Source organism: Phyllostomus hastatus, unplaced genomic scaffold, assembly GCF_019186645.2.
Source record: "Phyllostomus hastatus isolate PE091 unplaced genomic scaffold, TTU_PhHast_1.1 phas_contig_1048, whole genome shotgun sequence".
Taxonomy (NCBI): domain Eukaryota; kingdom Metazoa; phylum Chordata; class Mammalia; order Chiroptera; family Phyllostomidae; genus Phyllostomus; species Phyllostomus hastatus.
Genome location: NW_025333513.1, coordinates 2,096,960 through 2,118,837, shown reverse-complemented (window position 1 = coordinate 2,118,837; position 21,878 = coordinate 2,096,960). Strand labels below are relative to the sequence as shown.

At 50.5% G+C, this 21,878-nt stretch overlaps 3 protein-coding genes across 8 annotated transcripts; 1 reads left to right on the top strand and 2 right to left on the bottom strand.

The window, feature by feature from the left end:
- The first annotated feature begins 28 nt into the window (after positions 1-28).
- Positions 29-1,578, top strand: PFDN6 (prefoldin subunit 6). 3 transcript variants are annotated; one of them, XM_045834604.1, is made up of 5 exons: positions 29-96; positions 512-590; positions 807-877; positions 956-1,080; positions 1,343-1,578. In XM_045834604.1, the coding sequence occupies exons 2-5, from the start codon at positions 527-529 to the stop codon at positions 1,470-1,472; spliced, it is 390 nt and encodes a 129-aa protein (XP_045690560.1). In that variant the 5' UTR covers positions 29-96; positions 512-526; the 3' UTR covers positions 1,473-1,578. The 3 variants fall into 3 exon arrangements, with proteins under 3 accessions (XP_045690560.1, XP_045690567.1, XP_045690553.1); XM_045834611.1 differs by lacking the exon at positions 29-96 and adding an exon at positions 263-296; XM_045834597.1 differs by lacking the exon at positions 29-96 and having other exon boundaries at positions 275-590.
- Positions 1,579-2,513: 935 nt separating this feature from the next.
- RGL2 (ral guanine nucleotide dissociation stimulator like 2) lies at positions 2,514-9,952 on the bottom strand. 4 transcript variants are annotated; one of them, XM_045834531.1, is made up of 19 exons: positions 9,468-9,952; positions 9,057-9,261; positions 7,874-7,990; positions 7,702-7,785; positions 7,277-7,455; positions 7,100-7,150; positions 6,716-7,013; positions 6,193-6,444; positions 6,005-6,108; positions 5,828-5,912; positions 5,679-5,747; positions 5,409-5,483; positions 4,812-4,844; positions 4,568-4,689; positions 4,377-4,472; positions 4,184-4,295; positions 3,787-4,077; positions 3,295-3,409; positions 2,514-3,177 (listed from the first exon to the last, which is right to left on the bottom strand). In XM_045834531.1, exons 2-19 carry the CDS (start codon positions 9,213-9,215, stop codon positions 2,966-2,968), a joined length of 2,454 nt encoding a protein of 817 aa, XP_045690487.1. In that variant the 5' UTR covers positions 9,216-9,261; positions 9,468-9,952; the 3' UTR covers positions 2,514-2,965. The 4 variants fall into 4 exon arrangements, with proteins under 4 accessions (XP_045690487.1, XP_045690491.1, XP_045690496.1 ...); XM_045834535.1 differs by lacking the exon at positions 7,874-7,990 and having other exon boundaries at positions 9,468-9,949; XM_045834540.1 differs by lacking the exons at positions 7,874-7,990; positions 9,057-9,261 and having other exon boundaries at positions 7,277-7,423; positions 9,468-9,951.
- A 294-nt stretch (positions 9,953-10,246) lies between these two features.
- On the bottom strand, positions 10,247-21,840 carry LOC123815880 (TAP binding protein). Its single transcript, XM_045834587.1, has 8 exons — positions 21,588-21,840; positions 21,279-21,449; positions 20,789-21,049; positions 13,849-14,247; positions 13,169-13,510; positions 12,993-13,082; positions 12,842-12,879; positions 10,247-11,322 (listed from the first exon to the last, which is right to left on the bottom strand). The coding sequence occupies exons 1-8, from the start codon at positions 21,622-21,624 to the stop codon at positions 11,311-11,313; spliced, it is 1,350 nt and encodes a 449-aa protein (XP_045690543.1). The 5' UTR covers positions 21,625-21,840; the 3' UTR covers positions 10,247-11,310.
- Positions 21,841-21,878: the final 38 nt, after the last annotated feature.

The following is a 21,878-nucleotide window of genomic DNA, read 5'->3' as shown; positions in this document are numbered from 1 at the left end:
ATGAGACCACGCTCGACCTTGGCTCCGCCCTCCTGAGTGGTAGCTTCTGTACGAATAACAAATAAAGCCAAGTCCGGAACTAGGCCCCAAGAAACGGTATATTTTCTTTTTCCATCTTCGTTTCCCCCTCTTGCCTAAAACCTTCAAAGTGTTGTTTGTTTGCTTTTTATGCAGAACACGCGTATTAAACGCTTCTGAACTACAATTCCCGGCATGCATTAGAGGGTAGTTTTCTGCACAGTCTTTTCCCACCATTCTTTGTTTATTTCCGGGTTTATGAGTACTGAAGAGAGAACGTGAGTAGGGCAAGGTTTTGGTTGAGAGGCTTGGGGTTATGATTCAACTGCCAACCTCTACGGCCTAGGTCGTGTCGACATCCTGACCGGGAGAAGCTAGGGGTAGCCCGAGAGGCTGCCTCTCTCGAGTGCTGTCATTTCCGCAGGCCAGACCATTAGGGAGCTCGGGTACCTTCCAGAACGTTAGACCCAGCGCCCCTTTCCCGCTCCCGCAGACTGTCGTCTCCACCATGGCCGAGCTGATCCAGAAGAAGCTACAGGGAGAAGTGGAGAAATATCAACAGCTACAGAAAGGTAAGGCAGCAGGGTGGGTGTAGCCTCTCCCCAATCCCTTATCTCACTGCAAACGCAAAGCCATACTGAAATCATTTTCTTCCCTGCTCCCTGACCCGACCCCCCATCCTCGTCTACTTCCTCAGCTCCATTTTTTCCTAAGGTTGTGGGGGTCGGGTGCCACATTTGATGTCTCTAATCAAGTCTTTCCTCTCACCCACACTCTCTTACCCCCAGACTTGAGTAAATCTATGTCAGGGCGGCAGAAGCTTGAAGCACAACTAACAGAAAATAATATCGTCAAGGAGGTGAGACTGGGATTTGTGGGGCCATAGGGGCCTGTACTGGCAAGGATTCTGATCATATGTGTTCCACCCCATCATCAGGAACTGGCCCTGCTGGATGGGTCCAACGTGGTCTTTAAACTTCTGGGTCCTGTGCTGGTCAAACAGGACCTGGGGGAGGCTCGGGCCACAGTGGGGAAGAGACTGGACTATATCACAGCTGAAATGTGAGTCTTTGTCCCACCACCCTGTGATACACTTCACACCACCAAAGTAGCAGTGTTAAGAAACCATTGTAGAGTATCTCTCCAGAGTACCAGGGTCATCCACTTCTCCATTCCCTTTACCATTAATCTCTCCCCTTCCCTCCCTTACATCTCAAGTTGTCCACTGATCTTTTGTTTTTATTGTCCCCCAATCTTTTTCTTGCTTTCAACATCCTCAGTGAGTCTCATTAATTTCTTATTGTTTTTTTGCCTCTCCTCTCAGTAAGAGATACGAATCCCAGCTCCGGGAACTTGAACAGCAGTCAGAGCAACAGAGGGAGACCCTTGCTCAGCTGCAGCAGGAGTTCCAGCGGGCCCAGGCGGCAAAGGCAGGGGCTCCTGGAAAAGCCTAACCCCATGGTTGAGGGGATGGAGGGAAACCAGGCAGCTCTAGGATCTAGACTGTAGCTAATAAAATATGGAAATACCTGGCTGTTTTCTGACCAGCCACTTCTGTCATAATTGTCTCCATCCTTTCCCCTGGCCCCTGACCACTTGTTACCTCAGGTTCAAATTCTTGCAACAGAAATCTGACACAGCAATCCATCCTTTCTTGAGACTAAAATCTGAAACATCTCAAACCTGTTTCTTATCTGTATATAAAATGCAAACTCTCCCTGATCTTGGTTGGCATTCCCCTTTAGGAAATATCAGGTCATTTACAATTCAATAATTGCTGGGAAGATCTGTTAAAGAACTCAGTTCTCTGACTTGAGACCCCAGGATGAAAGGTGGTGACCGTCTATGCTATGTCTTGTTACCTCCGAATGGCCCTGGCATCTTAGTTCTTTCTCTCTCTCTTCCTAGAATTGGTATGAATGTAGCTTGGACTGATGTGAAATCCCAACACATGCTTTGTGATGTAAGTCCTCCAAGTTTGTACATTGTCCACAAAGTTCTTCCATTTCTTTGTCCTAAAATTGTTCTTTACAAATTTGTAGCCAGGGGGGTTCTTTGTACTGATCACTTTATTTGGGTGGCTAGTACTTGACATGGGTCTGTGACAACTAACGAGAAAAATTTTAAAGTAAATAAAGGAACCAGGGAGGGAGGTTGGTAGGAAGGAGTAAACCATTCTGAGGAACCTGACTGATGGGGCACAGTGGGTTGGGTATCCTCCCACACTTGATTCACAGGGCACAAGCCAGGGCCCCAGTTGGGGGTGTGAGGGAGACTATCTGTGTTTCTCTCACACATGGATATTTCTTCCCCTCTCTCTGAAAATGAAATCTTTTTTTTTTTAATTCTGAGAAAAGCATTTTTTCAGCAACACCTCACTTTCAGTTCTTCATGGGGATAGAAAATAATGCATCTGTGTTCCATGGCATCTAAGTTTCAGACAGCCCCCACTCCCACTCCGAGTAGCTAGTCCACACACACTGCGAGAGCAGGAGTAGATCCAGGTAGTGTTTGGTTTATTTTAGTGTCACAGTGACAGGAACCCCCAGAATAGGAAAACAAATTCCTACTAGAACCTACTTCTTGCCATCCTCTCCCTGGAGCTCAGAGCCTCTAGGTATTTCTTCTCCCCATACTGTGGCCTTTTCCTTGGCCCTTGGCATGCTAGGACGTGGCCAGGAATCAGACCCCTTTTTCTAGCACTTAGCCGTGTGCTGCATTCCCGGAATGTGAGGAGCTATATATGGATATCCAACTTGGTTACCAAGATTACCAGTTCCCACAGGGCAGGCTCTCTTGACTGATGAACAGTGGCACTTCACTGCCCCAGGATGGTTGGCCACCTTTCTGGGTTTCTTCCCAATGCAACGTAACTGCTACTATTCAGCATGGCTACCCACATCTGATATGATCACTGAGAGTTATGTGAGCCAAGAGAGCTTCCTCTTTAGAACAGTGCCCGGGCAATCTTCCTCCCTGTAGCCTTGATCCTAGGAAAGGAACCTCCTCCTCCCTCGCTAGGGGGAGTTCCTGAGGCAGAGGGGCCACTGGTGTGGCCTGGTGTAGCAGTAGAGGGCCTTCGCCGCTGCCGCAGAAGGAAATCATGTGAGGCTCTGTCCATAGCGTAGAAGACATTGGCCGAGGGTGGAATGGTCAGCTCTGTAGGTTCAGAGATGGGGTGTCAAGCACAAATAAAGTCATTCCCCCCGCGACCACCTAGGTGTAGAAGCATTCCCACTGGTGGGCACCGCTGTCCCCCGCCAGTCTGCCTCTGACCTCGCTCCCCTGGTAGCAGCTGCACTAGCTCATACTCTGAAGCCGCTGCGGAATCACGATTGTTTTTCTTAAGGACACGACTGATGACACTTGGAGCCTTGTCCTGGCTTGTTACCTGGCAGGACAGGAGACCAAAAGAGCAATAAATTGGCCAGAATGACCTCTGCTTCCCATCCTTCCAACCCCATACACAGATCTCCAACCAAAAAAGGTTGCCCGTGTCCAATACTTGAGAGTGAACAGGGAAACCCTATGTGGTGGCTCCCTGTCCACAGGCCAGCCCACACGGTACCCAGTGAGATAGGGCTGCATCCCTGTGGGGAAAACAGCTCTTTGTTCTGAACACCTAATATGGCCACCAAAAGTTCAAGGTGCAACAGCTAATAATAAAATCTGGCCACTAAAACCAAAGGTCAAAATTAAAATTAGTCTCATCTATAGCCCCACAAGTCAACATCCTTTACCCCACCTCACAGCCCATGGCTCCCTCACCAAGATGCTCTTGTAGACACTGCCATCTTCCCCCAGCTCCATCTGGACTCTGATGATTCGACAATCGGAAGCCCCTGGCCCAGACCCCCCTCCCTCAGATGCAGTCCCCCTGGAGGCCCCTTCTGCACCCCCACTAAGTGGGGAACCACAGGAGGCTGAGCGGCGGTGACCTCGAGAAGGCCTAGGGGAGGATGCAGGTGGGGAGAGGTGGCTGGGGCCAGCTGGACCAGGCAGGGATGGAGTGCCCTCCAAGGCGGAGTCCAGAGATGATACAGATGGCCACTTCATGTGCTGGGGACAAGCAACATGGGGTACTGGTGTGAAGGCAGGGAGGTCAAGAAACAAATATTCAGAGTCAGGGACAGTGCTGAGATCAGAGGTCAGGAGCACAGGTTACCTGGGCCAGCCGGGTCAACAGAGGAGCAGGAGTTCCAGGAACCTCATCTCCCCCAACACTGGGCCGGTCCCAGGAGACAAGGTGGGTGGGACCCCCAACAGAGCCCAGAACCCTGGAGTGGCAGGAGATTGGGAGGGTCAGAGGAAGAAGGCAAGTCCCCAAGAGACTACCCCCCAACCGCTGGCTCCCTCACTCTGTCCACTGTGAGATGACCAGTGTTGGCCGAAGCACTCGAGGGGCGGGAGGGTCACTGGTACCAGGTGGCTCCACCTCACAGGATACTCGATGGCTGGGGAGAAGGGCAATGGCAGAGGTCAAGGTGTGACACACCAATCATCACACTCTGCCCAAGCCCTGAAGTCCCAACCTCACCCAGCCAGTCACCTCTGGGCTTCTGTCAGTGGCCGGAGCCTCTGTAACCACTGCTGGATGTCAGGGTCGGGTCGGAGATCATAGCCACGACATTCGTTCTGGAGCCGCCGCAGCTCAGAGAGGACAGCAAACTCCTAGGAAGGGACTTTCAGACTATGGGAGCCAAACTTAAGAACCCTGACTTTTCCTCTCCACCTTCTCTTTCCTGGAACATAGTTAGGGATATCTAGCACCCAGCCCAGAGTGCTCCCCTCACCTTCCTCCGCTTCTCAAAATTGATGTATCCATTCTGCAAGGATAAAGGGGTGGGGTGAGAGTCCTAACCCTGTCAGAGAGAGAGACTATGCCCCCTCCCAAACACAGGCATTTCCCCATCCAACCACACATTTCCCCCGCCTCTGACTCCTCCACCCCCTCCCTCTGCCCATCTATCATTCCCTAAGCAGCCTACCGTACCCTCTAAACTGAATATCTCAGGTAGAAATTGTGTTTACAGAAGAGAAAAATTAGGGCTCAAAGAGGATTAGGAACTTTCCTTAAGTCCCAGTGTTCATTTATTTAACAAACTCTATATATGCTTAAATTTCAGATATGTTCTAATAAGCACTCACCAAAAATTAATTTAACTTTCATACGGATTGATGTAGACACCATCACTAGTTTCCCATTTACAGATCACTAAGGCACAGGGAGGTTAAGCAACTTGCCAAACCAATAGAACCAGAACCCTGGCACTCTGGCTTGAGTCCTGCTGAGACCTTGGTGCTCACACCTGCAGCCCCTTCCTGCAAGGTCTGCCCGTCCCTGAGGTCACTTGTTCCATCATCTTTATGAACACACACACAGCACTGACCTTCAGCTCATCTTTGGATGCTGCATCCAGCATCACCAGATCCTTCAAGAAGGTACCAAGATATGGGACCACACCCTGAAGTCAGAGATCAAAGTCAGATACCCCTGCTGCTGACCTGAGGGCTCTCCAGCCTTGCACCTTCCCATCCCACTGCCTTAGAAGACAAAGTGAATTGCCCTCACCTCGATGTGCCTCCCTTTCCTGTCCCTCAGACTGTTCCCACCACACACTCCTTATTCCTTCACAACCAACCCCCCACCAGGTACTCACCCCACCCCGGGAGCCAGACCTTGGGGCCTTCTTGGAGTTTGGCTCCAGAGAGGGCTGTGCCTTCACTTCCTGGGGGTGACAGAACAAGAAGACATGGGGGCGGGAGGGTGGGCAGGGATGGGTAGGAATGCCAGGGAACAGGGCCTCACCTGAAGGAGCAGCTCCCGGCTCTGGGAATAATTATCCTCCTCAGAGAAAATCTGACAGAGGCTGGAGAAGACCCTGAGGCTGTCCCTGGGGGGTAGAGGGCAGCAGGTCTGAGGATGGGCCTAGCTCAGCACCGCTCTCCCAGTCCTCACCTCAACCCAGTGCCCCATCCTCCCCACCTGGCTGCTTCCCCCCAGGCTGCCCGAAGCCTGTGGATGGGGCTGGACTGCAGGGCCGACACCACAGCATAAACCGAAGAGAAGTTTCGGAGTAGTCGGCACTCCTGTGGGGGTCACAGAGGAAGGCCACAGCTGTGGGACCTTTCTCTACACCATGGTGCCCAAACAGGGCCAATCCTCTCTCTCACCTCTGCCACTCGGATCCACTTCTCCAGAAGCCGGGCCCTCTGGGGTGGACGGAGTGGCCGTATGGTCACCTCCCCAGGCTCTTCTCCAGTTGAGGTGGCCCCCAGGACAGAGCTGACCACTGCCCCTGCCACCTTGTTGAACTGTGCAACAGTAGCTCGCACAGATGCGCAGAGGTGGGAATGTCCTGGCCGGTCTCTGTGACCCCACAGGCCCCCCAGGCACTGAGAGGGAACCAGATTGAGAAACAGCTCCTGTGGAGCAGAGGTCAGAGGTTATTAAAGTTCATAGTCAAGAGAGTCAGCCTTCCAAATATTAGAAGTATGAGTATCTCAGGTGGCAAAGGAACCAGAGGGGCACAGAATTTGAAGGGTAACAACCAAAGGGAAACAGGAAAAGGTCAAAACTGGGTGGACAGAGGAGGTTGGGACAGAGGAGGAGGGTTGGAAGCAAGGAAAGGACCTGGAGTCAGGGGAAGGTTAGTAAGAGGACAGGGGACATGGAGGTCACAGGTCAGGGTCTCACCGCATCTAGCAGGGTCAGCTGTTCGGCCAAGTGGTCAGCGAGGAACACCAGGACATCCGTGGGGTCAGCAGGGGGATCGCCGGGGAGGGCCAGGGGCTTAGGAAGCTCAGGGGTCTGGGGGTCCACCCGGGACCGGAGGTTGCAGATGAAGTCAGTGCTGCCCCCCACAACACCCTCCCCTGCTGCATACCCTGTCCGGAGCAAGAAGCTCTCAAGCCGGTCAAGCTGACCCTTGACCTCAGAGCCAAAATCCTCAGGGTGAGAGGCCAGCCAGGTTGACAGCACAGAGATGGCTACCCTGGGAGGAGGATCAGCCAAGGGTCAGAGGTCAAGCTACAAGTTGGGCAGAGGGGACTCTGAGGTTAAGAATCAGGGGTCACTCACCCTTTTGTCCTCTCTAGTTCTTCAGTAGGATGAGATTCGAGGGTTTCCAGCCTGGGGACGGAATGTGATCCTGTCCATTACTGCCAAACCCCCAGTGGCTTTAACTACTTTTATACAATATTGTGGCTCTAGAAAGTCCAGATACCTCTATGACCTGTGGTCCCTTACAATCCTGACCTGTCAACCATAAGCCCTAGCAGAGCAGGTGTGGAGGTGAAGGCGCGGTGGGTGGCCAGGAAGGTTGCTGTAAAGGTCACATCAGCCTCTGATGTCCGGACATCCAGCAGGTGTCTGACTAGAGCCTCCAGAGTCCCAGCCCGAAGCCTTCGGAACAAACGTGGGGGAGGTGTCGGGGCCTGGGGGGAGACAGAGGGCCAGTCACTGCCCTTTTCTTCAACTCTGCCCCTAGATCTCTGGGGAAAACCCCAGACTTCAGAAATAATCCAGGATCATTGTATTAATATTCAGAGAGGGCAAAAGACTTGACCAAAGTCACACAGCAGAGTCTGGGTTCCCAGACCTCCACCCTAGCACTCTGGCCAGAAAGTTGGCCATTCTGCAGGTGATGGGTCAAGGCTGAGAAGCCAAAGTTATGATCTCACCAAGGGATCAAGAGGCTGGTACTGGCGGCTTGTGACAGTAAAGGTGGCACCATCCTCCTCCTCATCCCAGACAGACAGAGGGGCCTGCAGGAGTAAGGAAGGGAAGGTCGGACAGGCCCACACCACCTCCCACTGCCCCAGCCCTCACCCCCAGGTCCTCTGTACCCCTAACCTGTGGCGGCAGGGGGCAGTACCAGCGAGTGCGAGGGGTCCGAGGGGTCCGGGGGGCTGGTGAGCCCAGGTCTCCCCCACTGGGGCCCAGACAGCCCAACCCAAGACGCCTCAGAGTCTGATGGAGTCGAGGGGGTTGCAGTGAGGGGGGGGGCGGGGTAGAATGCAGGAACCCTGATCCCGGAGACCACCGTAGCTCCTTCCCCCTAGAGCTGAACCCTAACCCAGGAGAGAGGCAAAGTGCAAAGAGTAGGAGAGGGAACGGAGAGCGACAGAAAACCAGAGGCAGAGACCTTGAGAAGCTGAAACCTCAGTCACAGGCACAGCCGCATGCCCCGCCCTTCCCCAAGGAACTGGCCAAGCCCCAAGAGTTAACCTTTCTCCCTTAGCCCTCTTTCCCCTGAACCCTGGAGCAACCCCCCCCCCCCCCCTGCAAGGTGGCGGCTCCTATCCCAGTACAGAAAGGAGAAGGGGAAGTGGGGATGGTGGGGGGCGGGGGGTGTGGTAGACTCTTGAGAGTCACGTGGCCCCAGGCCCTCCCCCAACCGATCCCGAAAAACTAGTCCTGCCAGTCACCCTGCCCTCACCCAGTCTCTGGACCTCGGGGTCCCAAATCCAACCCCTGGTCCCTCCTGAAGCCCCAAATTCTGCTCCTGGCTACCACTACTAGTCCCAGAGGAAAGCAAGCGACCACCCAGCTCAGCCTGGGATGGTCCCTCCAAGATCCAAGAACCTTGGCTTCCCGCCTCCACCCAGAGCCAGGAGGGAGGGCGGGAGGGGTCAAGAAATCGAAGGGTTCCCTCCCCAATCCCAGACTCAGAAGAACCGGTTACTGTGGAAACAAACCCCTCCCCGCCAAACAAAAACAAGGAGGGAGACAGGGACCAAGACACAGCGGCCAGAGAGGCAGGCACACTGTATGTAGCACAGGCGTAGACGGCCGGAGACCCGCAGGACAACCAGCCAGACGCTCCTGGCAGTAACAGCGCGGTGAGGCCCTCAGTCACACTGCCACAGAGAACCACAGAAATTCAGGGACTCCCAGCAGGTGGGGGACAGCCAGACACCAGCATGAGGAGCGGAAATAAATGATGCAGGGAGGAAGAAATTCAGGGACACAGACACGGAAAGGTGGAGGGAGTCTCAGAAATATAACCCCCAACCTCCCATCACCCGCATCTCACCTCGCCTTCTCCCTCCTCCTCCTCTTCCTCCTGCCCCTCGCCCACGCTCGGGCCGCTTGGGCCCCCACCCTCTTCGGGGTCTCGGCTCCTGAAGCTGCTCAGCACCACTCCCCCGGGGGGGCTCGTGTCCCAAAGCAGCCGCAGGGGCCGCGGGAGCATGGCCGGGTAGTCAGCGGGATTGGGCCATTGGGCGCCTGGGGAGAGACTGGAGGGAGACCGATGGAGTCTGGTGGGTGCTGGGGAGCGGGGAAAGAGGCGGGTGGGTGTCTAGGTGACCCGATGGGCGTCCTTCTGGGAGGCTAGGGATGGGGCAACACAGGGGTGCAATATGGGAGGGCCCTGGTGCATTTGGGGGTTGAGGGAGTCATGAATACGGGAACAGGCAGGGTCACAAGGTGCTCTGGCTCTGACCTGCTCGGGAGGGGTGGGGGCAGCGCCGGTCCCGGGCCGCTGTCTCCGTCCGTCTCCGGCCCCCAGCCGAGTCCCCTCCCCGGCTTTTCGCACTCCCCTGTACTCCCCCCGCCAGGCTCCCGGCCCTCCCGCCCTTTCCGCTACCCCCTACGTCCGTCCGCTCTGAGTGCAGGAGCCAAAAAGGGAAGGAAGTGAGGACAGGAGTCAGGGCCGCGGACTAGAGGAGCGCTGGACGTCCAGAGGCCAGGACCCAGGAGCCCGGGTCCCCAGCTCTGCTGTCCTGCGCACCCCCTTCCCTCGCCCAGCCCCACCTCGGGCTCTGGGATCCTAGAACCCGTGTCACCCTCAATTGGATGGGTATATAGTTTAGTCTCCAGTCCTGGGGTAGAGCCGGAGCAGAATTTGACATTCCCCTCCTCTGATTAGATTAAAACTCCCGCGGGACGCGTTTTAAGCGAGTGAGACCCAGTTACTCCACCCCACGGGGTTATACTGCCCACCCACGCGTGTCTTGGGCCTAATCTACTCCGGGTCTTCCGGAGAGCCCTCGGAGCCCGCCCTCCCGCCAGGGGGCGGACCAGGAAGCCACTATATCCGGTTCCAGAACAGGCGCTCCAGCGCTTCCCGCCCTGGATCTCCGCTTTCGGTAAAGCCTGCTGCTTGGGCGCGCCCGGTCCGCCAATCATGGCGCCAGACCGCAGAGTGTTTCGCCAGCGGGTTGGGTGTCTACGGGAGGTCGGGGTAATTGTAAAACATCAGAAGTAATTGGAAGTCACTCGTTTGGAAGCATCAAAACATAACTTTATTTCACCCGATTAGACCCCCTCCCTCACAGGTCTGGCCCACCACCCTGCCCCTCGGAGGTCCTCCAGTCGAGCCGCAGCATCCTTCGTCCAGTAGTTATTTCACCCAAGACCTGCTTTTGAATACTTAGCACGAAAAGGAAAATACTACAGTATCTTATACCGAGCGCCTTCCGTGGACGCCAGACCCAGGTCCAGCGTCCAGGATACCGCAGTGAGCAGATTTGTTCCTGCCTTCCAAGAGCAGAAAGTCCAGGAGAGACAGGCTTTAACAACGACTTAAATACAAAGGTGGTGAACCACACAAATGGGACACGCGGGGGTCTGAGGGGAAGACGAGGCTGGCCTGGTCTAGAGACCACCAGGGAGAGGGAGCAAAGCTCTTGGGCCCAGGGAGGGTGGGTAGGAGGCCATTGGAGGGAAGGAATAGCCCTTCCGGTGTGCTGAGCCTAGAGAGAAGGACTGGAGGGTACCTGGTGGGGTTGAAGAGGTTAGCAGTGGCTCCAGCGGAAAATGCATATGCCAAGGGCAAGAAGAATGGATTTGGCCTCTAAAGCACATTCTCCAAGTGTGGGCCTTGGCTCAGAGGTCCCTGAGACTACTTCACAAAGTATACGAAGTTAGAACGATTTTCATAATAATACTAAGATGTTAATTGCCTTTCTCACTCTCATCTCAAAAGCGTACTGTGGAGTTTTCCAGAAGCTACATGATGTATATTTACATACATTCCCCTTCACAGTATGATAAATGTCTCTAATTTATAACCCAAATAAGCAAAAGCTCTTTAGAGTCCTTGATAATTTTTAAGAACTCCTGAGACCAAAAATTTTGAGAACCACTGCCCTAGAACTCTAAGAAGGTGAATGCCATTGATTTGTGTCTGTAAAAACAACAACAAAACAAAACATTCTGGCGGCTCAGTGGAGAAAGATTGGGAGGAGTGGGAGCAGGTGATGGCATATTTGGGGGGGAAGGAACTACCACAGTAGCTCAGGCCAGAGATGATGGTGGCTTGCCCAGGATGGTGGTGAGTGCTGTCACTGTGCTTTCTGGAAAAGAAGTAAAAACGAGGTGAGGAATTAGGGTTTTAGAAATTAGGACTAAGTGCTCATGGTTGATCCAGAGATAAAGAAACCATCATGGGCACAGATGGTGGGAGAATAATGAAGCTAACATTTTCTGTTCTCTGCCTGGCAGACACTGTGCCAAAAGTTTATGCTCCTGCATCTTCCAAAGGAGATGCACTATCTCCTTTAACCCTCCCAAAAGCCCTCTGAAGGCTCCGCTGACCAATGCAGTAGCCACTACCCACATTTGTCTATTGAGCATTTGAAAGTGGCTAGTCAGAATTGATATGTGCTGAGTTTAAAATAAACACCTGTTGCCCTGGCCACGTGACTCAGTTGATTAGAGCGTTCTCCTGTGCTCCTGAAGGTTGTGGGTTTGATTCCAGTCAGGGCACGTGTGGGAAGCAACCAGTAGATGTTTCTCTCTCCCTCTCTCTTTCAAAATCAATGAACATTTCCTTCAGTGAGGATTTAAAAAAAACACATTTTTGAAGACTTAGAACAAAAATAAATACTAAAATTTCTTATACTGATTATATGTTGAAAAAGTACATTATTAAAATTAATTTCACCTGTTTCTTTTTAACTTTCTGGACAAAAAAGAAGCCCTGTGAAAAGTAGCCTCCCAGGGTGATCTAATCATGAATTTCTAAGTGGGCAGGTCGTGGTGGATAATCACACCCCCCACACATAACTTCTTTAGTAAAAGGCTTATCTTTTTGCCTTAAGCAAGCCCTGTCCATTGTTTTCCTGCATCTAGGTTAGTAAACTTTGAAATAATAACCGCCTTCTAGAGAGCAAGCACATAATCTTGTTAACTATGTTGTAATCCAATCCCCACCTTACTTCCTCCTACTTTTGTGTACTTATATATTCCCTCAATTTCAAATACATAAAAGAAGCTGCAAACTGTCATTTGGAGGAGCATTTGAGATCTTGCACTCTAGCAATTGTCAGTATTGGTTCAAATAAACTCATAAAAATTCTCTACAGGTTTGGATGCTTTTTACATCAACTCCTTTTCATGTGACTACTAGATTATTTCAATTTACATATGTGGCTTGCATATATATTTTTTTTAAATTTATTTTTAGAGAGAGGGGAAGGGAGAGAGCAACACTGATGTCAGAGGAACATCAACCAGCTACCTCCCACACACCCCCAACTGAGGGCCTGGCTGGCAACCCAGGCATGTGTCCCTAGGAATCGAACCACCAACCTTTCAGTTTGTGGGATGGCACCCAACCCACTGAGCCACCCCAGTCATAGCACTGCATTATATCTCTATCGGACAGCAGTGCCTACTTTTTTTTAATACCTACACCCAAGGAAACATAGATGTTGGTTAAGTAGCATGTTTAAGGTGGCAAGATATAACCCAAGTGTGAATTCCAAGGCAGGGTTCTGCCCACCATGCCAGCAGTCTCCCCCCATGAGTGAAGAGTAGGGGGAAGGGGATGAAATGAGAAGGGAAAGATTAGACTAAGGTAGAAGCCATTACCTTCTCCTTTGACTCCTTAGAAGTAGACAGGCAGGCAGCTGTGGAGAGATGGAGAAGAGATGGGATGGGGAGTGGTAGGGCAGGCAGAGGGATGGGTGTGAGGTTTCTGGGAGTAAGCAAGAAATGACTTCCAGTGTCAGTTCACACTCACCTGCCCAACCCAGCGCTTTGAGGAGTCCTAGGAGCAGGAAGGCAGAAAGGAAGAGGCCTATGCCATCCTCCAGGGAGGGTCCAGAGAGACCTGGTGGGAGGGGCAAGAGTGAGCTCCCCCATATCTTCCCCAGCACCCTACCCCCTTCGGGACTTCTTGATCCCTTTGTTTCTTACCTGCCACCTCAAGGGTGACTTGAGCACTGCGCCCCAAGGCAGGCAGGCTAGGATGGTGGACACGACAGGCATAGCGGGCCCCATGCTGAGCCGCAGTGACAGGGGGCAGCTGCAGGTGTGCTGAGAGGCTGACAGAGCCATCTGAGTGGTGGCGCAGGGCTGACAGCCAGCTTTGTCCCTTGGCCTTCTGAAAGCTGTCCTCTGGGCCACCTCGGAGTTCCCACTCCACCTCCAGGCCCGCAGGGGGATAGAAGTGGGACACGAGGCAGAGCAATTCTGGGGGTACCTCCCCGGGGGCAGCCGATACAAGAGGTGCTGGCGTCAGGGACACTTTGGGGGGCTCTGGGATGACAGAAGGAAAGGAGCATGGGTGAATCAATCTACATTGTCCTCCTTCAGAGTCCCTCAGTTTGCCCTCTGGCTTCCCCCAAACTAAGGGGGATTTGGATCTTTTTCTCCCAGGATGGGGAACCCACTATCTCCCCACTGGTACATCACAAGACTTCTCAAGTCAAAGTCCCTTAGATTCTTGGGGAGCCTCCACCCATTGCCCCTCTGGCTCCCAGGGACCCCAATCTATCTACCTCCGCTCACCCTGCATCCTCTTCACCACCCCTCCCCCTACATGGTGTCCCCATAATCCCAATGCCCACCCTCTATCCATGGGGACCCCAACTTACTCTGCACAGCAAGCTCCAGGGCGACCTGCCCTTGTAGGTACGGCAGATGTATGGTAGCCAGATAAGAGCCCTCCTGGAAGGGCCGCACTGAAGGCAGCCAGAGGGTTCCATTTCCGGTCCAGGGACCCCATGGCTCATTGTCATCCCAGGTGGCAAATGCCACTGCCCCATCTCGGGAAGCTGGCATTTGCCCACCTAGCCCAGGAGTTGCAGCCAGGAGCAGGTGCCCCTTACCCAGGTGCTGGCGTCTCCATTCCAGCCCAAAGGGGGGAGGGCCTGGGACCAGAGATGTAGTAGTCTCTGGGGTAAGGGGCATGTAGGCAAAGCTCAAGTCCAGCAGAGCATCTTGTCCCAGTCGGATTTGAGTGGTAGGGGTGTGGGTGACAACAGTCAGCACAGCTGGGGAAGATGGAGAGAGAAGGGAGGGGGAAGGGCATGAGAGAAAGGAGGAAAAAATAGAGAAGTGGAGTTATAGAGTGGACCGAACCCCAATTTACCCACCCCTCAGAAGACACCTCCTTTTCTGAGACGCACCATCTTCCAGCCATCTCTGCAAATAGCCTTTGCTCTGGGACTGGGTGGGACCCAGTGTGGCTGAAGGTAAGCAGAGTGGTTTAGGGGTAAATAGGGACAGGAAGTTAAGCACAGCCCTTGCAGGCTGCTCTGAACACAGTCCTCTTGAGCTCTAGGAACAGCAGGATCTGAGTGCATTTCTTTTTTTCTTTTTAAATTTATTTTTAGTGACAGGGGAAGGGGGGTAGAAAGAGAGGGAGAGAAAACATGGACATGCAAGAGATACATTGATTAGTTGCCTCTCACACACCCCCAGCTAGGGACCTGGCAACCAAGTCATGTGCCCTGACTGGGAATCGAACTGGCAACCTTTAGGTTCACAGGCTGGCACTCAATCCACTGAGTCACATCAGTCAGGGCTGAGTGCATTTCTGACACAGTCTGAATCAGTCCAGTCTCCAGCACCACCCTTAAAAGATCCAGGCCTTTCTTGGTTTGCTAGTAAAGACAATGATGATTCATGACTGTTGATCCTATGGTGCTATAAAGAGTACTTACCAACGTTGGAAGGTTCGGGTTCTGGCCTACACCTGAAAACAGACCTCTGCTCTACTGAAGCAACCATGATGATTAAATGCCTGGAGCCTGACTGCCCCATTTAATCCCAGCTCTGAAGCTATTTATGGGGCCTTGGGCCAGTTACTTCACTTTTCCATGGCTCTGCTTCCTAATCTCCTAATAACAGATCATTGGATAAAGATAACAGTGATGATGATAGTGCCTATTTCATGGGGTTGTACAGAGGGTTGAATAATTTAATCACTCCAGCTACCCAGTTATATTCAGTTCCTGATTCTGGATAACAAAGATACATATATAAGGAAGGCACTTAGTACAGTGCCTGGAACACAGTAAGTCTACAAAAGTATTTGCTGTGTTGCCTCTAACCAATTGCCAGACTTAACAGGCCCCAACTCAACAGCATCTCTGCAATATTCCCCACCCTGCTCCAATGTCCATCTTTCTTGCTTTGATGAAAGATCAGCACTTGGAGTCACAAGACACCTTCCTTTTATTCATTCAACTAATATTTACTGAGCATTTAGGATGTTCAAGGTAGAAGACAGACTAGTATACAAGATGGGCAGTCCCTGCCCTCAAACAGCTTACAGTTTAATAAGGGAGACAGATGAGCAAATTGCCAAGTATAATATGCTATGTGCTGTCCTCACCAGGCCCCAGTTCTGTCCCCTGAATACATCTGTTCCTAACTCAAGTTCTCACCAGCATGCATTTGGACAATTACAATAGCCTCCTCTTTGGTCTCTCTATCCTGTATCTCTCTCCTTCAATTCATCTTCTGCACTGTAGCCACTGTGGCTGACTACAAGTCTGACCTGGTCACTTGTTCAAAGTCACTTGTTCAAAAACCCCAGCTACCATGGAAACCAACTAAAGGCATAGGCTGGAGCTAAATGGCCCAGGTTCAGTTTCTACCCCCCTTTTTACAAGCTGTGTGTAAATTAACTAACTGCCCTGTGTCTTATACTTCAACTGTGACATGCGGATAGCATAAGTATATAGTTCCTATGGCAACTGAGAGAAAGAACTGAGATTATGCCTATAAAGTGCTTAGAACAAGACCTGGCATACAGAGAATGCTCAATGAATGTTAGCTGTTACTATTTCCACTACTATCATCATGAACTGGGTATCTTGGGAAAACCAGTTAATCTATATTTTCCTCATTACTCCAATGATCTGATCCTTGCCTACTTTTTATAAGAATCAAGTAAAATAACAGGCTCTTTGGAAAAATGGTGCACACACATGCACACGCACAAAACCTTCTGATGGTTCACTATCACCTGTGAGGTCTAGCCTGTAGGGTACTTGATAATTCAACCCCCAACCTATCTTTTGAGGCTTCTCTTGCACCCTAAGAACCAGCCACATGAAATCCCTTTCTTGCAACTAGTAGAGTTCTAATCATTACGAATTTCTTTACTTTGGTCATAAGATTCCTTCAGTTTCCAATGTCCCTCCTCATTTTCTCCCAAACACCTATAACTCCATGTCGCTCAAGGTTCCACTGCTACTTCCTCCCAGAAATGCTTGGGTCCTCCAGGTAGAAGTAATATTTTTTTTCTAGTGATTATGTGTATGTGATTTTCAATCCTAGTTTCTGGGGCCTACAAGGTTAAACTTCTCTTAACCTCATGGGGTTGTTTCCATTCAACAGAATAAACAAGAGTAGACAATGTCACTTAGTTTATCAAAATCCAGAAACATACTTTTGAATTGTTAAAAACAGTCCAGAGGATTAATAACAAAAGCTAGAGGGTTTTAGAGTTTAATCCTCAAGGTAACTGCTCTTTTAGTAGGGGTTATTAAAGCAGTTTCAGATCTGCAGCCCACACACTGGACTCTATAAAAATACAAATGTAAGTACAGCAGGGCCAGAACAGTAAGAAAATTTCTATCTGTTTTTACAACCTGCATTATATAGGTTTTTGCTTTTCTGTTTAAAAAAAAAAAAAGTGAATGGTAACAACTATTATAAAGTATTACTGAAGCCCTGGCTGGTGTGGTTCAGTGGATTGAGTGCCAGCCTGCAAACCAAGGGCTACCAGTTTGATTCCCAGTCAGGGCACATGCCTGGGTTGTGGGCTGGGTCCTCAGTGGAGGGCGTGCGAGAAGCAACCACACATTGATGTTTCTCTCCCTCTTTTTCTCTTTCTCTGAAAATAAGTAAGTAAAATATTTTAAAAAGTTAAAATATTACTGAAAATCAAGTAATCAAGCCTTTAGATCTATCAATTTATAGGAACTATGGAGAAAAAGGAACAAGGGAAATGACACCATGAGGAAATGATTGACCAGATACAGAATATGGGAAATACTAGTGGGAAATACTACAGAACAAATAACAAATCAATCACATTTAAAAGCGGAGGATGGCACAATTATAGACTAAAAGAGATTAAGAAACAAAACTGTTATGGACTGAATGTCTGTGGTCTCCCCACTTCCCAAATTCATATGTTGAAGGCTTAACTCAAAATGTGACCATATTTGAAGACAGAGGCTATGAGGTGAGAAAGGTTAAATGAAGTAAAAAAAAATGTAAGACCCTAATCTGACAGAGCTGGTGTCCTTGCAAGAAGAGAAACACCAGAGATGTCTCTTTTTCCTGTGAGGACACAGCCACAAAGGGCCAGCTCTCACTAACCCTGCTAGCGCCTTGACCTCTGACTTGATCTTAGACTTCTAGCCTCCGGAACTGTGAGAAAATACATTTGTTGTTTAAGCCTGAGCAGATACAACAACGAAATAACATCATTTAGACAATTAGGAAATTTTTAATATGGGCTAAGAATTAAATGATATTAAGGAATTGTATTGTTTATTTTGTTAGATATGTTAAAAAGGAAATCATAACCTCTGTGACAGCCTGGATGGACCTAGAGAACATTATGCTAAGTGAAATAAGCCAGTCAGAGAAAGATAAATACCAAATGATTTCACTCATATGTGGAGTCTAGTGAGCAAAATGAACTAATAAGCAAAATATAAACAGGTTCATAGATAGAAAGCAGACTGACAGCTATAGTGGAGGAAGCTGGGGGGGTGGTGAAGGGATTGAACAAAGAAGAAAAATTCATGAGAAAGATGCTTTCTGAATTACTTATGAGTAAAATATTTAATGCCTGGAATCTTCTTTAAAACACTTTAAAAAAAGAAAAGAAGATGGGGAGGATAGGTGAAACAACTGGTAAAACGTAACAATTCTACAAGTGGGTGATAGGCATGTGAGTTCATTATACGCACTCTTTCTACTGCTGTGTATCTTTGAGATTTTCCACAACAATGTTTTGTTTTGTTTAAATCCTCAACTGAGGATATGCTTTAGTGATTTTAGAGAAAGGCCTGGCTGGTGTGGCTTAGTGGATTGAGTGCTGGCGTGTGAACCAAACAGTCACCAGTTTGATTCCCAGTCAAGGCACAAGGCCTGGTTGTAGGCCAGGTCCCCAGGGATTAGGGGGTGCATGAGGGGCAATCACACATTGATGTTCCTCTCCCTCTTTTTCTCTCTCCCTTCTCCTCTCTAAAAATAAATTAAATTAAATTAAAAAGTATAAGAAAAAGATTTTAGAGAGAGAAGGGAGAAACATCACCCTAAAATTGTTTTAAAAGAATGATGAGAATTAAATGTCATTCAATATATGCTAATAAAGTATATTTGTCAACAAACATTTAAAAGTATCCTATATTTTCCCTGGCTGGTGTGGCCCAGTGATTGAGCACCAGCCTGCAAGCTGAAAGGAGCCAGTTTGACTCCTGGTCAGGGCACATGCCTGGGTTGCCAGGCCAGGTCCCTAGTTGGGGTGCGACCACAAGACCATTTCTCTCCCTCTCGTCCCCTCTCTCTAAAAATAAGTAAAATTTTGCCCTGGCTGGTGTAGCTCAGTGGATTGAGTGCAGGCCTGTGAACCAAGTGGTCACAAGTTCGATTCCCAGTCAGGGCACATGCCTGGGTTGCAGGCCAGGTCCCCAGTAGGGGCATACTAGAGGCAACCACACATTGATACTTTTCTCCCTCTCTTTCTCCCTCCATTTCCCTCTCAATAAAGAAAGAAAATATATTTTTAAAAATTAAATTAAATTAGGCCCTGGCTGGCATAGCTCAGTGGATTGAGCACGGGCTGCGAACCAAAGCATCACAGGTTCGATTCCCAGTGAGGGCACATGCCTGGGTTGCAGGCCATGGCCCCCAGCAACTACATATTGATGTTTCTCTTTCTCCCTCCCTTCCCTCTCTAAAAATAAATAAATAAAATAAAATCTTTTAAAAATATTTTAAAAAACAAACAAACAAAAACTCCCATGAAACTTCCTCTTTAAAAAAATTAAATTAAAATCTTAAAAATATATAAAATAAAAATATCCTATATTTGATAAGAAATAATGTACAAATGTATGTTAGCAAAATTATCAATGATCTGTGACCCTGGAAAGATTCAATTTTTAATAATTCATTAAAACAACAAATTTCATTGTCTTAAATTCCTTATCAAGCAGAAATGCTTGAAAGGGAAGGCGAAGCACAGCAACTAGTTTCTACCTCCAGTGGGTGTGAGATGCAAAGACCTGGGCATTCCCCTGGCTGCACTTCTTTCAGGGCCCAAGTGACTTCCTACTCAGTTATCCACGACAAATCTGCCAAGAACCTTCTTGAGAGCAGAATCTACATCATATCAGTTCTATGACCCATGCAGGGCCCAGAGCCACCCCAGAGATTCTGATTTAATTTGTCTGGAATGCAACTCGGGTTACAGTATATTTTACAAACTTCCTAGAGGATTTCTATTTGCAGCCTGGACCAGGACTGAGAACTACTGGGTTCTTGGTGCTAGTAAGTATTTACTGAATCACTGAAAAATTAACAAAGGATGTCCCTTGATAGGCACAACAATGTAAAGGCAGATGGGAAACAGTGTCCACATTTTACAGATGGAAAAACAGACTCAAGAGATAAGGACTTTGTTGCCCCACCCCAGTAAAGTCAGTAGCTGTGGGAGATACTCCTCCACACTGGAGAGAGCTACTGTACCCAAGGGCAGTTTGCTCCAGCCCCTGCCGAGGGGTGGGGTTCTGCGGGTGATTCTCTCAGTGAGGAAGGTGGCAGGGGCGAGGTACTGGGAAAGGGAAGGTACATAACTAGGGTAGGGCTGACCCGCCAGCCAGGCTGCCTTGTTTACAAAGAATCGCAAAAAACTGAGGGAAGCCGAGAGCTCTACTCACATCCTCCTTCACCAGGTGAGCTCCTAGATATCCTAGTCAGACCACACCATTCTGCTTTACCCGACCTCTTCATCCCTGAGCCCCTGTCCAGTGAAATGCCCACCCCGGGGTCTCACACCCGAGTTTAAGCAGTAGGAATTGCTTGCAATGGGAACCATCTCGTTCTCCCGCCTTGCCCCTTCCGCCCACTGTAGCACACCATTTGGTAACCAGAGTCAGGGCATACCTCAAGGGCCACAGGGAAAGGGCTGTCAGGGAAGTCAAAACACGAGAGCGCTGAAACGCAAAGGTGGGGGTACCTAGCAAGTTACAGATCTGAGAGAAGTGAAAAATGTTTCTGCCCTGAGCCCCTCCCAACAGTGTTGCCTTACAAAGTCTGGTACTTGGAAACCCCGCTTGTTTTCAAAGCCCCGCCCCAAACCTCAGGGCGTTTTTTTGGTTTTGGTTTTGGTTTTTTTAACTGGTTGGGGCTAGAAGACACAGTACAGATAGTTTCTTTCTACTAGAACCCACTCGCTTTGCAAATAAGGAAACAGAACTCGCTGAAGTCCAGGCAGCAGTCGCCGGCTGACCTAGATGCTTAGAATCCACCCATTCAGTTCCACTTTCTATCTCCAGCTACCTGTTGCCATGGTGATGAATGCAGAGTCCCTCTGAGACTCCGACTGTAGTTGCAGGAGGCTGGAGAGGCTGATGACCCGGCTGGACACGCTGACCATGAACCAAGTCCCGTCCAGGGCCCGCGGGCAGCTGTGCTCCGGAGTCAGGCCGCTGGCCCAGTTCGCTGAGGCAGGGAGAGGGAGGTAGCGGCTCATCTCACAGTGTGGTGCAGGAGCCCTCGGAGGGTACCGCCTGAAGGCCGCCTGGAGGGCGCCTGCTGGATCTGCGCGTGAGCAGGAAGGGTTGCAGCTGCAGATAATTGTTAGAACGGCGTGGGGAAGGCAGCGTCCAGGGAATGTCAAGTGCACACACAACCGGTTAGGGAAAGATTTTGAAGTAATCCAGATTCATTTTACAGAGGGGGAAACTGAGGCCCGAGGTCACTGCGCAACCTAAAGCGGAAGAGGTTTCCGTGGAGGCCGACAGTTGGGGGCGAGTTCGGGAAGACTCACCACGCACTTTGAGGTAGAGCTCAGGGTCGAGGTCTGACCGGAGAGGGGGTTCCCCCGGGCCTTGGCGCAGCAACAGTGCGGCGGGTTTCTTGGCCAGGCGGCCCCCGCCTGCATCTTCCACAAACCAGCACTCTACCACTGCCAGTCCCGCGGACACCGTGGTCACCGAGCCTGGGTGAGAGTGAAGACGCGGCCCAGACGTCAGGCGACCCGACCTCTTCCCACCCTCCAGTGGGGCGCTCGGCGCGTTCCATCTCCCCCCGCTCCCCCACTTCAGTTTCAGCGCAAAGAGTCGCGGGGTTTGCTCACCCAAAGCCACAGCGAGGAGCAGAGACGGGAGCTTCATGGCGCTGTGATCTCCTCAGCCCTGAAGCCTCCTCTTTCCCCCTTTCACTTTCACTTCTCTCAAAAGGCGGGCAGGAGAGGCGGAGGAAATCCCCACCCTTATTAGGTGAGGGCGTGTGATGGGTAGGTGCTTTCCCCACTGGTGCAGTCCAGACGCCCGAACATCCTCTCCAGTTCTGGTCTCAAGACCTTGCGCCTCACCCTCTAGAACCACCCAGCGCCGCGGTACAGCGCCTCCCCCAACCCTAGGCTCCT

Excerpts from the sequence above, each read along its gene's own strand:
- PFDN6 (XM_045834604.1), top strand. The coding sequence starts at position 527 with ATGGCCGAGCTGATCCAGAAGAAGCTACAGGGAGAAGTGGAGAAATAT. Across the intron at positions 591-806 it reads ATATCAACAGCTACAGAAAG|ACTTGAGTAAATCTATGTCA; the intron begins GTAAGGCAGCAG and ends TCTTACCCCCAG. Across the intron at positions 1,081-1,342 it reads GACTATATCACAGCTGAAAT|TAAGAGATACGAATCCCAGC; the intron begins GTGAGTCTTTGT and ends CTCTCCTCTCAG.
- RGL2 (XM_045834531.1), bottom strand. The coding sequence starts at position 9,215 with ATGCTCCCGCGGCCCCTGCGGCTGCTTTGGGACACGAGCCCCCCCGGG. Across the intron at positions 6,445-6,715 it reads AGCTGACCCTGCTAGATGCG|GAGCTGTTTCTCAATCTGGT; the intron begins GTGAGACCCTGA and ends TCTGCTCCACAG. Across the intron at positions 3,178-3,294 it reads GCTGCTACCAGGGGAGCGAG|AGCTGACCATTCCACCCTCG; the intron begins GTCAGAGGCAGA and ends CTGAACCTACAG.
- LOC123815880 (XM_045834587.1), bottom strand. The coding sequence starts at position 21,624 with ATGAAGCTCCCGTCTCTGCTCCTCGCTGTGGCTTTGG. Across the intron at positions 21,450-21,587 it reads GCTCCTCGCTGTGGCTTTGG|GCTCGGTGACCACGGTGTCC; the intron begins GTGAGCAAACCC and ends ACTCTCACCCAG. Across the intron at positions 14,248-20,788 it reads ATTCATCACCATGGCAACAG|CTGTGCTGACTGTTGTCACC; the intron begins GTAGCTGGAGAT and ends CATCTTCCCCAG.